The 18,099-nt window shown below is 33.9% G+C and overlaps 1 protein-coding gene across 1 annotated transcript in view; it reads left to right on the top strand.

The window, feature by feature from the left end:
* Positions 1–17,828, top strand: part of Lrch (Leucine-rich-repeats and calponin homology domain protein) — a 370,595-nt gene extending 352,767 nt beyond the window's left edge. The window contains exons 15-16 of the mRNA XM_081768565.1: positions 246–389; positions 7,206–17,828. Of these exons, the coding sequence (XP_081624691.1) occupies positions 246–365 (120 nt within the window). The 3' untranslated portion in view covers positions 366–389; positions 7,206–17,828. The remainder of the gene's footprint in view (positions 1–245; positions 390–7,205) is intronic.
* The last annotated feature ends 271 nt before the right edge of the window (positions 17,829–18,099 follow it).

Below are 18,099 nucleotides of genomic sequence, written 5' to 3'. Positions count from 1 at the left end.
TAAGTTTGTGGCAACGATTTTCTGTGTTGAGTGCGAAGCAACAAGGAACTACTTGTGTTCAGAGGTAGCAGACATACATTGCCTAATTAAAGTGTACCATTTTCCTGTCCTAAGCCCTTCGTGAGCTACAATTTATTATTATTATTATTATTATTATTATTATTATTATTATTATTATTATTATTATTATTATTATTATTAATGATATTATATATTATGTGGTTGCACTCTTTTTGTTCCGACAGAATTTGGTGTGCTGTGCTGCCGATGTCCTAGAAGGAAGAGGTCTTGTAAGAGTGGCTGTTACTGTAGCAGAGCTCCTTCGATTTCATACGGGACGGTCTAATGCTGTCAACGCTTTGTGAAGTTCTCAGGCTATATTTCCAAAGGTATCATTGGTTATTATCATTGCTGTTACCATTCCATACTTTGTTGAAAGTGGGGAAGAATAACACTTTTTTTTTTTTTTTTTTTTTGGTCAAAATATATGGAGTGCTAAAGCAGCTTAAATTCTGTATTTAGTGTCTTAGTGCTAAGTAATAGCTGGATAGATAAATAGAATGAATGTAGCTCTGGGAATGGTATTGTTGATGTAAAAGGGCACCAGAACTCATATTTAGCAATTCCATTATAAACATTTAGTAAGTTCTGCATATGAATTATTTATAGTTAACTTAAGACAATATAATGGAATAATCAGGAATTCTTACAGAAACTCAGGTTTACTTATAGATAACACCGTGCAGTTCAGCTTTTAGCTCTCCCTGAAGCCTTGATCACAGGTGGATGATGAACATCAGCAAAAAGTCTGATGTTCATCCGATAAAGTCCAGTTGCCGGGAGGATTATATATATAATTTCGGGACAGTCGAAACATTTGAAAGAGACATAACACAATAGTTATAATTCATGGTTTTTATTTAAAGCCAGATATAAAATCAGCATTTTCTTAAGGAATCCAAAGTGGAATTTAAGTAAGGAGCGGTTGAGTAGGAAATGGGAGGTGGTATTTGACACCTGGTGCCTTCCATCTCAATTCAGGCAGAGCATGTACCATCACCATCTCAGATATTGTTGAAACTTTTTTTATAGCAACTAGACATGTTTTTAAGAGACCCATATTTTTTTGTTTTGTCGAAAAAAATTTTCCCGCCAAGTAATGGGCCATCAAAGACGGGGAGTACAATTTATGAATTGTAGAAGACATGGAAAATGGTCAATTTCGGAGCCTCACCATTCGGCTATGGAGACAGGTAGAGTTATAATTCTTGTTGTGGTATGTACATAGGGATATAAATAAACTATATTTTATTATAGTTTGGTTTGCGCATGCGTATCTTTTTGTACATAAATTAACAAATGAACGTCAATTTATCTGAAAAGTCGAAGTTTGAGAATTTTTTTCGAGCTCTTCCGGTTCGAATTTTAAAATTCTGTTTTCACGGTTGGTAAGACCTAGTTACCCGCTTTCCGAAAAAAATTTTGTATCGCTTCTGTGGTCAACCGTTTTGTCGCAAAAAATTCGAGAAATTGTAAAATTTTCAAAAATCGCCATTTTTGGGCGCCATTTTCTCGAAAACACCATTTTTTAAAATTCTGAAATTTTGTCAGATGATTCAACTTTACCTGAATAATAAACACACCAAATATCATTCTCGACCAATGCTTCATGGATTAACTGCAGCCTTTTAAAGTTAGCGAAGTTTCGTTAATTTTGATGTCACAGTTAGCAACACTGGGAACAATGAAAGTGCAATGATTTGAAGATGTTTGTGGTTCACATTCATTAAATGAAGAATAAAAGGTTTTCTTGGCTGGTTTTTTATTATTTTGAACGAAGAGGCTCTCTGAAATAGTAAAATGAGCCCCCCTACTTCTCCGTTTTCTTAAACTGAAGTAATCTGAGGTGGAAATTACGATTACGAAACACACAAATTTTAAGTTTACTTGAAATGGCCATCCAATGAATTCTGATGATCTATAAAAGGCCTAAACTATTACCTCAGTATGATTTGGAATGCTCCAGACAAAGTCTCAATTAAGTGCGATGTCATTACAGTGATCGAAAAATGACAAAAAGTTAAAAAAAAAATCGAAACGTTTTCTTACGCGTTCCAAAGAAATTTAGTGAATTTTTATACAGAACAATTCCAGCATGAAAATGGGTCACTCGGAATTTTATAGTATTCGACTAAAGTGTGTCAGTCCGCAACCTGAGAGGGAAGTGTGTGTGTGTGTGTATTGTGTAAATTTTAAGTTAGCTCCTACTGCGTTGCTACAAATCAAAGGTGCAACCTGTACTGAAGCTGTCATGAGTGACCTATTTCCTTTAATAGTATGATCCGTAGAAAATGACAACTGTCTTCTTCAAGAATGTGGTGAATGTCCTGGAGTGGAAGAAATAAGTGTGGTGTCTTTAATTATTGATCCTGATGAAAATGAAAGTGGTTACGTATGCCATATGGAAGAATAATGATCTCGTTAAAAAAAAAACTGTGCCACTTTCTGTTTTAGTATCGTACATTGCCGGTTTAACTGTAAGAATTGTAATTCATGACTACTTTAAGAAAATCCAAAGAGGATCAATTGCTACCGAAAACCACCGTATAAAATTTCAAGATACAAATTCTATTTTACTTCATGTGGACTTCGTTGAAAACTGGACTGTTATTCTGCAAAGTGCAATTCAGAGTTATCACCGAAATATGGAACAATTGACAGTTTTGTTGTAATAAACGACGATAAAACACACGATTCGGGTCATGTACTCATAGTCATAGACAAGATTCTAAACATACTCGAAGAAAAGCGAAAATATATTTTATAGAAAAAGGTTTGAATACGTGAAAATAGGTGTCTACAATTTCCCAAACCGTGTCAGTGATTTCTGATGGTGCTGCATCCCACTTTAAAAATCGCTTTCAGATGTTCGAGATGCAGACAAGTCCGATAAAGCAGTGTTTTTGCAGTGAAACCGGCCATGCAAGGGTCTCTGCGACGGTAGTGGGGAAGGGGGGGGGGCAAAGAATGTGGCAACGCGCCATAGCCTTAGGCTAAAACAGATACACAGTATTAAAACCGCAGAAGAAAAAAATGAAATGAAATCTTTAAGTTTTACGTTCCACGGTTATGCCGGTTAGGCGAAAGGAGACGGTGATTATGAGAAATGAATGAAATGGTGGAATACAGAACGGCACGAGCTGGGATTGAACCAGGGACCCCAGGCACCGGAAGTGAACGCTCTACCACTGAGCCACCGCGTCCCCACTAAAACCGCAGGAGAATTCGTGAGCAAGTACAAACTCCGGGTATTACTCTCGTTTTGTTACCTGGAACTGAATTCAACGACTTCCGGAAGAAAAAAGGGAAAGTATGCGACCGGTAACTGGTATTCAACGACGTTATCTTTGGCTTTCGGAAAATTGCGAAGTTTTTATGGCAGTAACGGGTCACCATGAACTAACTTCATACTTCCCCCAAAATCGAACTTTTGCAATTCAAAGTGTAGATTTAAGAAATCTGCAAAAGGGAACTTTTGTTATATACATATATGTATGATAACCAGTGGTGCGTAGCAGAAATATTATGAATAAATCATGAATTACGTTAAGTTTAAGTGCTGCTTATGCTTCTACATGAACCTTCAGCAGGGTACAGGTTTCCAGAAGAGCATAAGAGAAGTGAAAATAAGTGTTTTGTGACTATCGACAATGTGCTACGCAGGGGCGGATCCAGGACAGACTTCTGGGGGGGATTGTAATACTGCTACTTAGAGCTACTTTTAAGAGCTCCAAACTCTGGGATGGGTTTTATTTATATATATATATAAGAAAGTTTCTTCTTCTGGGGGGAGAGCGGCAATCGTCCCCCTAGATCCACTCCTGGATGAGTTATGAGTGAAGCAACATCTATTGGAGCATCTGCACGGTTACATGTTATTAGCAAAGAAGACAACAACCAAGCAAATGATTGGTCCATGTAAAAAAAAAAAAAAAAAAAAAAAAAAAATCAGTGAAATTTTGTTTCCGAAGACCATTTTAAGTAAGTGAACTTGAAATTTCTGTGTTTCGTAATCGTAATTTCCACCTCAGATTACTACAGTTTAAGAAAACGGAGGAGTAGAGGGAGGCTCATTTTACTATTTCAGAGAGCCTTTTTAATCAAAATAATAAAAAAAAACAGCCAAGAAAACCATTTATTCTTCATTTAATGAATGTGAACCACAAACATCTTCAAATCATTGCACTTTCATTGTTCCCAGTGTTGCTAACTGTGACATCAAAATTAGCGAAACTTCGCTAACTTTAAAAGGCTGCAGTTAATCCATGAAGCATTGGTCGAGAATGATATTCGGTGTGTTTATTATTCAGGTAAAGTTGAATCATCTGACAAAATTTCAGAATTTTAAAAAATGGTGTTTTCGAGAAAATGGCGCCCAAAAATGGCGATTTTTGAAAATTTTACAATTTCTCGAATTTTTTGCGGCAAAACGGTTGACCACAGAAGCGATACAAAATTTTTTTCGGAAAGCGGGTAACTAGGTCTTACCAACCGTGAAAACAGAATTTTAAAATTCGAACCGAAAGAGCTCGAAAAAAATTCGCAAACTTCGACTTTTCAGATAAATTGACGTTCATTTGTTAATTTATGTACAAAAAGATACGCATGCGCAAACCAAACTATAATAAAATAAAGTTTATTTATATCCCTATGTACATACCACAACAAGAATTATAACTCTACCTGTCTCCATAGCCGAATGGTGAGGCTCCGAAATTGACCATTTTCCATGTCTTCTACAATTCATAAATTGTACTCCCCGTCTTTGATGGCCCATTACTTGGCGGGAAAATTTTTTTCGACAAAACAAAAAAATATGGGTCTCTTAAAAACATGTCTAGTTGCTATAAAAAAAGTTTCAACAATATCTGAGATGGTGATGGTACAATTTTAAATTTTTTTGCCTGAGTTGAAATGGAAGGCACCACCTACAAATAATATTGACAGAAATAAAAACACCAATATAAGCTGACAACCTTTCACTAGAAAACCCGAAAGTAATAAAATTGAGTCCGCTATGTTACATTGCGTTACTCCACCATTTGATGAGCGAAAAATAATTTGGACAAGGCTTATATATATATATATATATATATATATATATATATATATATATACACTACTCGACCCCTATAAATTATTAATTGTAGCTATGGAAAATTCAAGATTACCAATTACTCAGACACATTATCTGAGGAAGGCTATGTTATATAGCCGAAACTATAACACAGATATATAATCTTAAAAAATATATATACTGCTTTGGTCAGTTGGAATTTTATTAGTAATACTTGACCCTAGTGATGTTTTCATATTCTTCTCCTGTTTTTAACCTCCGTGATCTAGACTTAATGGGAGAGCCGAAAGTTAGGAAGTGCAAGGTATTTCCAGAAATTAAAGTTACCTGTAGATAAAATATTTATAGTCAGTTCTATCAAATGTCGGAATTTACCACATGAAATGAGAGCGTTAGGTGAATGTTTTCCAAGATTATTTGGACTAAAACGGCAGAATGCGGAATTCCTTTATATATTCAAATAGATAACCATTTTCCTGTAGTCATTATTATTAGTCATACAATCAAGTTATTAATTTCCACAATACCAATAGTTTAATAGGATCATAGAGATAAGAGTAAGAGAAGTTACAGAAGACAATATTAACTCGATCAAAATAAAATGAATATCATTTCGTAAGTACTTACATATTTACAACTTCGTAAAGGTATGTCGTTCTTTTTACTCTAAAAGGTTAAATGTTAAAGCTATTTTTATCATCACTGAACTGGCTAAAATTGTCAATGCATAAAAGTAATTTTCGATCGATTTGACGGGAGGATTTGGCTTTGAAAACCAGTAACACTGCTTACAACCAAATAACACCACATGTTGGTGGTGATTGAGCTCACCAACATCATAATCTTTAGGGCCCTTCTGTTCAGAAATCGTATTCGCTTTGAAAAATGAGAGGGACTGTAGTTATTCGAGATCAATGTTGTACCTTACATTATCGAAACAGAAAAACTTGAAAACTGCGGAATACAAAATATGAAAGACTATCGTATCTTTAGCCCCCAGAGAAGGAACGCCAATATATATATATATATATATATATATATATATATATATATATATATATATATATATATATATATATAATATGAAACAGAGCAAGGAGGAGGTAGGACCTACTGTTGAGGAATTCTACCTATGTACCCATATGGAGAGTTTTAAGTAATATACAGTACTTGCGTGAAGAAATAATTGATTTTGCCTAAATATATCCACATGTCGAAAGACTTAACAATATGGATCACACGTTTACTGTAGCAATTGAACGTTATCAGTATTCAGGAATTCATCTTCCTAGTTAGGGGATAGAGCGAGCGCCTGTGATGCATGAGGTCCTGGGTTCAATTCTCGTTGAGAGAGCATCGAACGTATTGCATTGCTTTAGATTCTACTTGAAACTGTAGGTCTTGTCCTCACTGTTAAGAAAAGACGTAAATTACAGATCAGTCAATAGATCAGTACTCGAGAGACTGAAGACCTATTCTACGCATAATGCATGAAAGTCATTTTAATGCTCGGGCTTTGGTACATATTTACCGAGGGTTTCAAATAACTACTTGCACGTTAATAAAACAATTTAGAATGCTTTGTTGTATAAATTCGAATGTATAGTAAAAACAGTTGTAGTGACTGCGTAGTTCAAATGGGAAATTTATTTTGAATTCACCGAGGAGAATCATTTATAATTTTGTTGTAATAGAACAGGATTTTTTTCAGCAACTTGAAATGTTAATTATGAGGAAAGTGTATTCCAAATCCTTTTGTTGTCTAAAATGGAAAACAAAAATAGCTGCTTTTCTTACACTTTCTACTTGAAAATTGAACCACCCCACCCTCACCCCCAAGATATAAAAAACTGTGTGTGTGTATCATTTAATGAAAAGAAAGGAAGAATAAAAGGTATGAATACGAAAATCAGAATGGAATTTTACTCCGTGTGTCATTTGAAGAATTATTTTATTTCTGTCTATCCCTCTTTAAATACAAATGGTTTTGTGTTTCAGATGATTTGACAAGAATAATTATTTCAGAAGTTTCTAACAAGAAGATATTTTAACTTATTCTTTGTTTCAGACTGTAACTGAAGCGTGATATCTACTTAACTCACAAGACAACGCAACAGGGTGATGAATTGTTGAGAATGAATGGAAGGAGGTTGTTCCTGATTTTAGTAGTTAGCCGGTCTTCGAGACTTAAAAAACAAATTCTATATATCGCTAAGACTGTGAAGCATTGTTTGCATCGTACCAATAAGGAAGACATCGATACCCAGGGAGTAATGTTGTACGAGAAAGTGCTCAGTATTTTTTAAAACAAATATGACGTTCAATAGTATCAAATGTGCCAAAGATAATATATATATATATACACATTGTAAAGTTGTATGTAATTAGCCTCGATTTTTTTGTTTGTATATTTTGATTTTTATGTGTAATTAATTATTTAATTTTGTCATTATGAGATTCTTAAGTTAACTTAAAAGGCAAAATGTTGAACATATTAGAGTATTATTTGCTGTATTTTTCGCGTGTTTTTGCTCGAACGAAAATATTTTCCATGAATGTGTAGAAAGCTGTACGTATTTTGTTTTATTATCTAGATTCTAAGGGCAGTACCAGCTACAGTTTTCTTCATAAATTTAACTGGTCCAACTAAGTTAGACAATATTTACTTAAGATACTGCGGTGCCAGTGGTAGAGTACTGGTTCTCCGGTGCGTGGGATTCAATCCTAGCTTGCACCAAGTGGGTTTTGTGGTGATCAAACACCGTATGTGTGGGTTTTCTCGGGTTTCTTCCATTTTATCCTACTTCCTTCATTTCACCATTTCGTTTTTTATCATCATTACAGCCCTTTTATGTATACTTACTTTGTGTAACAAGTAGTATTTCTCCTTTGCTTAGTGGAAGATTGATGGGCAACGTGAAATGATTAAATTTTTCTGTTGATTTTGTCTTAATAGATCTGTCGTTCCATATGCTCTGTCATTTTTCCATGTCTAGTTCTTTCTTTCATGAGTATTAACCCAATCAGAATGGTTAATTTGAATCGGCAATCATGTTATTTCTTCTTTCCCTAATATTGACAAAATACACCTTTTTTCACTTCAATACATATAAAGTCAGATCAATTTTTATTAAGATTAATAGCCACTAACCTTTCCTTATTTATGTACCTACAGCTACAATCTTCAAGCTTTGGGCTAGTGTATGTAGGTTATCACCAGTTAAAACGATGACTGTAATATTAATGTTTTCTTGAAGAAAGACAAAAATAAATAACGTGTAAAAACTTTAAAAGCCAACGTTTTTCAATTAGTTTCTGTAAGATTATGACAATAGAATGGGCTGATAAAATGATACCAGGAAATTGTGTATGAGAATAGGAATCCCAGGGCATATTAAAAAGTTAATGGTTGTACATTTCTCTTCATTTGCTTCTTATACTTAGTTATTTATCGTTTCTATCAATTGTTGTACACGTCAGCACATCTCGAACCTCGGCAGCTTTTAGCTTGTTTTTTTATTGTCCACGTCCCTGTTCCATACAAAACTTAATCCTTTCTATTACTACTATCGATATGTTCTTCAACATTGTTGGAGCACGATGACTGAGTGTGAGGAATCCTTGTGATGTGAGAAGTTCTTGATTCGAACCTAGGCATGAGAGTTTTTGGTGAATAGTATCGTGTTCATAGGTTTACTCGGGATTCTCCCGTTTCCTCCCACATTCTCATCTCACAATTACTTTCATAATCATTTCAGTTTCATTAGTCATTTGTTTCCTGTGCCCTACAGGGCATAATCATGAAACATGAAACGAGAAATTTCACTAAAACATTAGTTTTTTTTTTTCCTTTTAGTGAATATGTGCTTTGCATATGATCATTTTAATTTTTATGTCTTTCTTACATCTCCCACCCAAGAAATTCATGCTGCCCAAAATATTTCGATGTCTTCACATCTTCCATCCTTACATGCTTGAGAATTGCTTCAGTATATAATATTCAGTATTTTCTATGTATAATCACCTACATTTGCTATTGCTTTTCGCAAATTTTGTTTTTCTGCTACTAATACGGTATTATCCTGAACAATTTCCTGTTTTTATTTTCATGGCTTCATTATGGCACAAAAACTCTTCGTTGCTTCTTTCTCATATATTATGAAAAGTAGTGATGAAAATTCATTCATAAACTGCAATTTTAATTTTTGCTAGTCAATATTTTCTTGTATTGAGGAGGAGGAAAGGGAAGGAAGGAAGCGGAGTGGAATCTATATGTTAGGTACCATCCCGGCATTTGCCTGGTATGAATTAGTAAAACCCAAGAAAACCTCATTCAGAATGGCTGGCCTGAAAAAGGTTTTTTCGATCGAATGCCCCCACCGGGAATCGAACTCGGGACCACTTGCACCGAAGGCGAAAGCGTTAGTTTCTTGTATTAAATACTATTTAAGTATCCTTTCACATGCGTGGTATGAATAAACATATATATTTTCAGCTCACAATTTCATGATATATTATCAATAACAATTCTTCGTGTATGTTTGAAGATAAGACAAAATGTATTATTTGGAAGTCCGTTTGCAAATTGGTTTGAACTTATAAATAATAAGCACAGGACATAGTAATCGCGGGTTCGAGTCCTGACTGGAACATGGGAATTATTTTAATTTACTTATCAGCTTCAGCAGCTTATAGATCAAGTCATGAAACGTTAAAATAATAGTAATATAAATTGTCAGTTAATTTGAGCTACTACACTACATTTGAGCTACTGTACAAAGTTACTAGAAGTTGGCTAATAGGTATATGTCGAAATTGAAAATATACTACTTCAGCTTTGTTTCCTGCATAAAATTTAATCAGTTTTAGATCATACACAAAACTTGGGATAAGTATTTCTGTTTGTAAGCAGTGCTAGAGAAGTGATCGTAGCCTTGTTAATTAAAGAATCTCATAATGGCTTTAAGAAAAAAAAAAAATCTTAGTAATTCTTGCATTTTAATTTTTTCTCCTTTCTTTTCATTCTTTCTTTCAAACATCTCATAACATCTAATTAGACGTTCCATCGATAAGTGAGCAAGGGTTATGCGGTTATGTGCAGTTCATTATTTCATCTAGAATTGTAGTATATCACTACGTGCGATATCCAGTATGATAAACTACATACAAGTGTTTCATATTGTTAATTAAAAAAAATGTAAAACAAACTGGAAGGGGCGTTTTCTCCAACGTATATATATATATACTAATTTAGAAACTAGCCTGAAATTGTAAACAATAAAAAGCTTAAAAGAATTAAGCTGTAGTGCTGTAAGGAAGATCATACATATAAATATGTATTAATATCGTATCGATAAATTAAATAATCATTGCTCTCTATTCCTTTTTAGATAGCTTGTTTATGCAATTGCTAGATTGAATTTGATGGAGAGAACAAAGCGTCACATTTTGTAATTCGAATTCACTCTTCTTTTAATATAAGAATGCACAACACATATGTGTATTTGTGTATACTTATGTATATAAATAGCACCTGAGATAAGCACTCTTCGTATTAGAAGCAAGACATGAACAATATATAATGTTGATAAGCTTACATTTGCATATTATGTGTTGTTTACTGTATTAATAAGAGACAGTATATATTTATTCCATAAATATATTTGTCTATAGCAGTAGCCGTAATTATATTATTACCGCACTGATAACGTACCATTAGATAAGTAATTGTGGTTGTTTAAAGTTGATTTCCAGTGACAAATCAATCTTCCAGTTAGAATAAAATAGAATTGGAAAAAAATATGAATGAATCAGAATTTTCTTGACTTGTGTTTTGAAGAAAGAAAAAAGAAATTATTAACTTCTACATTTATATGCCTTTTATTGACACGTATGTAATAACAATATTTCAATTTCACTAGGGTTTGTGTTCGAACTTACTGCTTGTAGTTTTTTTAGATTGTATTTAATATTTTCTGCTTCATGCCGGAGGTATGGAACACAAATAAGTCTATGAATATAATGGGATTGTGGTGAGTAATATTGGGAGCTACGGGAGGCACAATAATGTCTAGCTTTGTCCTTGAGAATTAGCATGGCTTGATTTTGCGCTGCAATTTATTTTTTGTAAGAGGGTTTTGCTGAAATTGATGAGCAAACATTTTTAATAAATCAAGTTTTGATTCCATTTAAAAAAACATTATATCGTAATCTATGGACATGTCTTTACTTTTCAACAAAATCTACATTCCTTTCCACGTATTTCTTCTGTGTTCTGAAAGCTTGAAAGTACCCTTGCGGTAGAACCCGTTCAAGGTAGTTCCAGATGCTGACACGCTGCTTGTTGTGTGTCATTCGTCTGGCAGTGTTGGCCTTGTAATTAGTCCTTCATTAAACGCAATAACTGATAACGTCGGAATGTGTAATGTTGGGAAGGTGAGACAGAATTTCCTATCTCATTTTCTCAATTTCATTCATAGTAAACTAAACAGAGTGCAGGCGTGCATTATCACCTGAATGATGGTTTTCTTTCCAGGACATTTATCTCACAATACACGATGAGCTTGTGAAATGCTTATATATAACTGCGAGCATTTATCGTTTGCCCTGGCTTAAGAAATTTAACCAAAATGAAGCTCTCCGCATTTTAGAAGACTGTGCCGATAACTTTGCCAACAAACGGCACCATCTTTGATTTCCTTTTTGCTGGCAACATGGAATAATACCATTCCATCCTCGACTGCTTCGTTCCCGGGTCATAATGGTGATACCAGCTTTCATCATCGGCCATAAAACTTAATATAAAATCACTTTCTTCGTTCGAAATCTCTGAAGAAGTTCTTGAGCTGTGATTTTTCACTGTACCTTACGTTCAGCCGTAAATAAACGTGGGATCCCAGTAGTAACAAATTTTTCGACAGCTTAACCTTGTAATTATTGAGTGTGTCCTATAGCAAGTATTGCTATTATTGTACCTACAGTAACCCATCTATCTTCTTATGATGTCAACTCTTTCCATGTTGACGATCTTCGATGATAATATTTCTACATTTAAAGTGTTTTACCCATCTTCTAACAATATCACCCATGTTCACACTCACGCTAAAATCTGTTATCAATTCCAACAGCAGAAATTCCCTCTTTAACAAGAATATCACAGCTCATTGTCGAAATAAAACATCACTGTTAGCCATTTGAAATAACTTCCTGCACTCATACGATCAAAACCAATGACGTTACACTACCACGGTACTTTGTGGAAATTTGTAGATTACAATGATTTACTTCGTTTGATTATATTGTTGCTCATTACTTCCAGTAAGCCCCTCGTACATACAGGGTACTTTTGTTTCAAATTGTCATAGCATGACAACTGTATTTTGTGGGTTCCATTGGTGATTTCATTTGATTTTTGTTAGGTGTTTATCGAGCTTGATTTTCTCAATAGGTATAAGTGTGTAGAGTGTGTGTTAAGTGCATGTGCTATATGAAATATTCTTTCTTCATTATATTGTGTACAAAATTATAGCTAATAGCAAGAATCCAGCCAAATTCTATCCTTGAATTCTGTTGTGAAAGTTGAATATGAGGCAACGACAATATTTAAATAAAAATACGAAGTTTGTGCAAAAATAAATAATAAATGAATAAAAATAAAGTTAACTTAGCGGTACAATGAGCAAAGAAATTATAACTCTGAAACTTGTGGTCGAAATCTTCACTTTGAAATTCTGGTGTCTGTAGATACTTACATGATAAATCCGAAAAAAATAATATCGCATGTAAATATTCATTTCTAACGAATATTTAAAAGTAGAACAACGATAGGTTAGGTATCAGGAAAATTACTCTCTTAATTGGAAATTCTAGTTCTGGTTCTAATGAGTAAAAACTTAAACGAAGACAGGATAGGATGAATAGAGAAGAAAGAACACTTAGTCAATAAAAATGTTCAGTAAAATATCAGTTGATGTTTTGCGTATATATATATCTTATGTTCCATTTAATAATAATGTCTTCTAATTGTTTATTAACTTCTATCTTCTCTTCCAAACAAAGAAAAAACATTATGTATGCCTTATGATATTCCCATGATTCTATAGTTCTTTACTGTGATATAAGAAAAACGAGAGGGTATTTGGCCATGATAGATGCATAGAAGTATAGATAGAAATATACATTTTACTAAAACCAAATGATGAAGAAAACAATGGTATTCGTTGTATTTCTTGTTCTTACCTGTTTCTTGTGAATAACCACGATTTAAATAATAATACAATAGCCTCAGACCAGCGGAACAAAGCTTTGTACAAGTTACAAATAAAAAGTAATTATATCTGAAATCAGTTTATCAGAAAACATGTAAATTTATCCGCAGACCATGTTAACTGTATAAACATGGCTTGAATGCCATTAAAAACTACGAGGGTCGTCCAAAAAGTAAAGAACGTTTTGGCATGGTTAAATAAAAACAAAAGATATCAGCATAAAACTTTATTGACAAAGCCACAGAACCTTACTCTACTTTTCTATGTAAACGACATAGTTGTCAAGACACTTGTTATAACGTGGGACCAGTTTGTCAATGCCGATGTTATACTCATCTGCCTCCAAAGATTTGAGCCAGGCTGTCATTGTTTGCTTAAGTTCCTCATCGTTTGCGAACTGTTTTTCACCTAAAAATTCGTGTAACGCGCACAAATTGAAACGTTGGTTTTCCTGAATTTTTCCTTCGACTTTTTCCTTCAGTTCTTCCGTAGCAAGTGATGGCCTCCCACGCCGATCTTTATTATGCACGCTGCTCCTCCCTTGATTAAACATAATGGACCATTTCCACACTAATGACTCGTCCATTGCACTATCACCATAAACACTCTTTATTTGTGCATAAATTTCAATAGGCTAAACTTTTTGTGCGTTCAGAAAACGAATGACACACTCTGTACTTCACATTTGACGCGAGTTTCAATTGGCGCAGCCATTTTGAATCTCTCCAAAAACAAGTAGCGTGACCGCACAGTATTGAGACTCGGTTCACACTGAGGTGAAAGAAGGAGCTAACTGCCGCGCACGCGATTGGCGCGGCGCGCGATGCACATCACCCTTTACTTTCTTTACAGCTTTTTGACGTTATGCCCTCTTCCTTGACTGTTACGCTTACGATGCGAAAACCAAATCACATTTTAATTTTAGCTTTATATTTAGTCTTGTGTCGAGAGAAAGAGAAGAAAATCAGCTAGCAAAATCTGATGTCATAGTATTCCAGTCCATTTATTCACTTCGAAAAAGGTAAGAGCAATGAATGATAGGCGTTTATCACTATGATAATGTTTTTCACCTCGGTGGAGACACACTTCTAAATAATGATCTTTATTTCAACTTAATGTCGTATAGAGATTTGAACTTTGATTGTTCTATTTCGTATATGTTCGTATGTAACGGAACAAAATAATAATATATAGACTGTTTTTGTATACAATAGTCGTAGCAAGGAATAGCGAAAATGTGTATGTATATATGTGAGCAATTTATCACAATGACAATAAGTAAAAGCTACGAAGTTGTTTCTACGGGTAACCCAAAAGTGATTAAATCGTAATAGTTCAGGTAAGATACAGCACAATGGTCTTGAGAGGAAAATATTATGAGAAGTGTTACAAAATGCACAAATATAATCTGAAGCAACTGATTTTCGTAAGAATATCCATGTGATCCTGTTCATATTATTTTATTCAGAGGAGAGCATGATGTCCAAACCTCGTTCAGCCTCCAACTGTTGGCTTCTCCTCATTTGTGGGTATTTACCGTGAAGATTTCATATTAATCACGGTTGTTGGCACTTGAAGAGGGAGGAAAAGGCTTTAGATTAAAAACTCATCCGCTGCTATACTTGATTGACCCTCATTTACCACAACGTGAACCTCAGTATTAACAACATCGTGACGTAATCCATCTCATTATATGTCATTTCGTAATAATAATAATAACATGCCTGAGAGTCACCAAAGTATTTCATTGCGTCAATGTACAGGACTTCAAAGTTCCATGTGTTACCGTGCATATTACATACTTTTTGATTACGAGAGAAAATTAAAAATGGTCATTACATGTGGGTAGTGCTGATTCTATATCTATATTAATGTTTGTCATTCTTTTAATGTTTGTAATTCTTTTATCGATGTAGTAATGCATTAACAGTGTTACTCTACAAATAATAACTACAACATATTGCCTCATATAAAATCCTGATATCCTGGAATATGATATTTGGATTTGTTGCAACGAAATTAGTTGTTGTTGGCTAAGATATCAAACGAAAACCGATAACTTTTAAAGCACAGTGTGAGATTATATTTGCCATAAATGCCGTTCGTTGACTTCATTATAGTAATGTGAACAGCGTAGCATCTATCTGTATACTTCAGGCGGGAGCTGTTAACCCCAGAAAGATTCCTCATCCCTACTCTAAAAGTCTGGCCCCAAGACTTGGACGCGCTTTATACATGACAAAATACAATATTTTAATATGTTCGGTAATTTGAAATATCAATTTTTATTTGGTACAAGCCAAAAGCTTTTCATACTCCAATTCAAGTTTTTATGTATGTTTTGAAATAAAAATTAGTGGCAAATTTTTAAGAATATTCAAGGATAAAACTGCTTTAACATTATTATCAAAGAAAATTAATAGTTCTCTTATAATTCTGTGACAGTCCTTAATACAGTGTGAATTCTTAACCCCGATGTGAATTTTTATTACCTGTGTGTTTGTTATATTTAAACAAATGTATTAAATGAGATCATTAGGTACTTACTTTCTTTTTATTTTATCATTGTTATTTCGTTAACTGTCTTAAAGTTAGCAAGTGCTGATCAATATTATTCTATTATGTGTGTGAGGCTCGGGATCAAATACCAGAAGATTAGCACCAAGTAGTGATAGGTGTATATCTGTAAAACACTCAGAAGAGGTGTGTCATTAACTTCCGAGATCTCATTGTGAACGCATGAACAGCACATTTTACAATCAATTAATTTAAAATAGTTACTATTTTCTGCTCTCTGGCCTAATTAATTTACATATCGAAAATTTTATTAAGACTGACAAAACAATCCTGTAAATCTCTTCTGATACTCGTAATTACATTTAAATTTGATTTAAATACTCGCTGAGCAAAATAATACGTTTATTGCAAAAATTATTAACATGCAACAGTTTCGCTAATTATCCACCTTGGCTTCATCAGACTATAAATCTTCAATGTGTCAGTGTTGTTGTTTTGCTCAGCGAGTAGTTTAAGTCAAATTAAGTCTACATAAAGCAAAGCTTGGCAATGGAAAACATTATACTCATAATTATTAATTTCTTTCCTATCAATCCTTGGTATGTATATTTACTACACATGAGTACTTAATGAATGGAGGTTAAATCCAGGTATGTATACATGTAAACAGAGCAACCTCATTATTTATTTGTATAGGTAGGCTTTCTTGTGCAGTCATGTTGCATCTTGATTTTCTTAACCCCATTCAGACAGGGAAGCAAATGATTCAGAGGTGGAGGGCTTGAAATTTGAAATTGAAGGGTTTGAAATTTGATCCAGCCCATGTGAATATATTGTGGATAACAGTGTGTCTATGGGTTTTCTCGTTCACTTGTGCTTCTAATCCGTTTCCGGTGGTCTACAGGATATAACCGAAGGACATTAAGCTAATGATCTGGTAGATTAATGATAAATTTTCAGTTTTCAATTAAGTCTCGAGATAATCCGTGAATAAATAAAGATTTGCATTTTCAGCAAAATTTAACTTTAAAATGTAGGTAATTGTGATAAAATATATATTGTGCATAGGTTCACAATTAAGACTTATCTTGGAGTTAAAAATATTTCTCTTGATTAGTAAATTAATATCACTAGCCCCGGATAAATACCATTCTACACTAATGTGGTTGAGAATCACTGAGGAACTCGGCTACACGTACCTTTGAAAAAGGCATTCCTTAAAATCGGATGTCTTACATAAGATGCGAAAACTTAATTATAATAGCGTAGGAAGCAGGCTCAATAAAAAGGTTATAGTGTGGAAACTGTAAATATCTTAACACAGTTAAAATTATTCCATGTAGAGGCAAAACATTTGTCAGTTAAATCAAAACAAAGGTTCTAAAGTTTCTTATGGTCTGTCTTCCTTTTTTCTCAGGTTTTAGACAAATGCAGTGTCTGTTGTATTTTCTTTATTGGAACCATACATTCTTGTTTGGAGCTAAAGTTTGACAGTCCGTTGATTGTAGAGTAAATTTCGAAAATTGGATCTTACGTTCATTATGCATTGCACGTAGATTTTGAGATCCTTTAGATTTCCTGTCTGTTCAGTGTAGTCTGAGGTTTAGGAGTGAAGACAGATATCATTATGTGCTTGGCTTCAGAAATAATTTGGCACGCTTATTGCATACCGACTTCCTTCCCACTTCGTATGCATATCTAGGTCATACAATCCAGCTGTTCTCTGGGAGGAGGTTAGAAGTTGCTAGTACTTCGACATGAAGCTATTCGAATGGGCAAAATAGTAAAGTCAACACTAGAACAAATTATTACCGCTATAGTTTTAATAACGTATGCTTCTTCATTATACCATACTTACATTACCATGTGTAATATTTTGTATTGTTATTTGTGCTCTTGATTATATACAGCAATTGGCATGTTGAATGTAAAGTAAGTTATACGACATCATAAATCCATGTTCTGTAAAATATGTAAAGTAAGTACATAGTTCATTGTTTACTTATTCTGTTCTCCATTTGTATGCTTGTGGAATTTGCAACTTGCCAAAAGTGAAGAACAAGAACAAGTTGAGAATATATCAAAATGAAGGTGAATATGTGCAGCAAACCACTGTTTGCATTATATTACTTTCCAGATATCTTTTAAAAAATACACTGTTTAGCTTTAACCTACTCT

Source organism: Thermobia domestica, chromosome 8 (genome assembly GCF_964235325.1).
Source record: "Thermobia domestica chromosome 8, izTheDome1.hap1.1, whole genome shotgun sequence".
NCBI lineage: Eukaryota > Metazoa > Arthropoda > Insecta > Zygentoma > Lepismatidae > Thermobia > Thermobia domestica.
The sequence above is the reverse complement of the archived record's forward strand: the minus strand, read 5'-3'. Positions and strand labels throughout refer to the sequence as shown.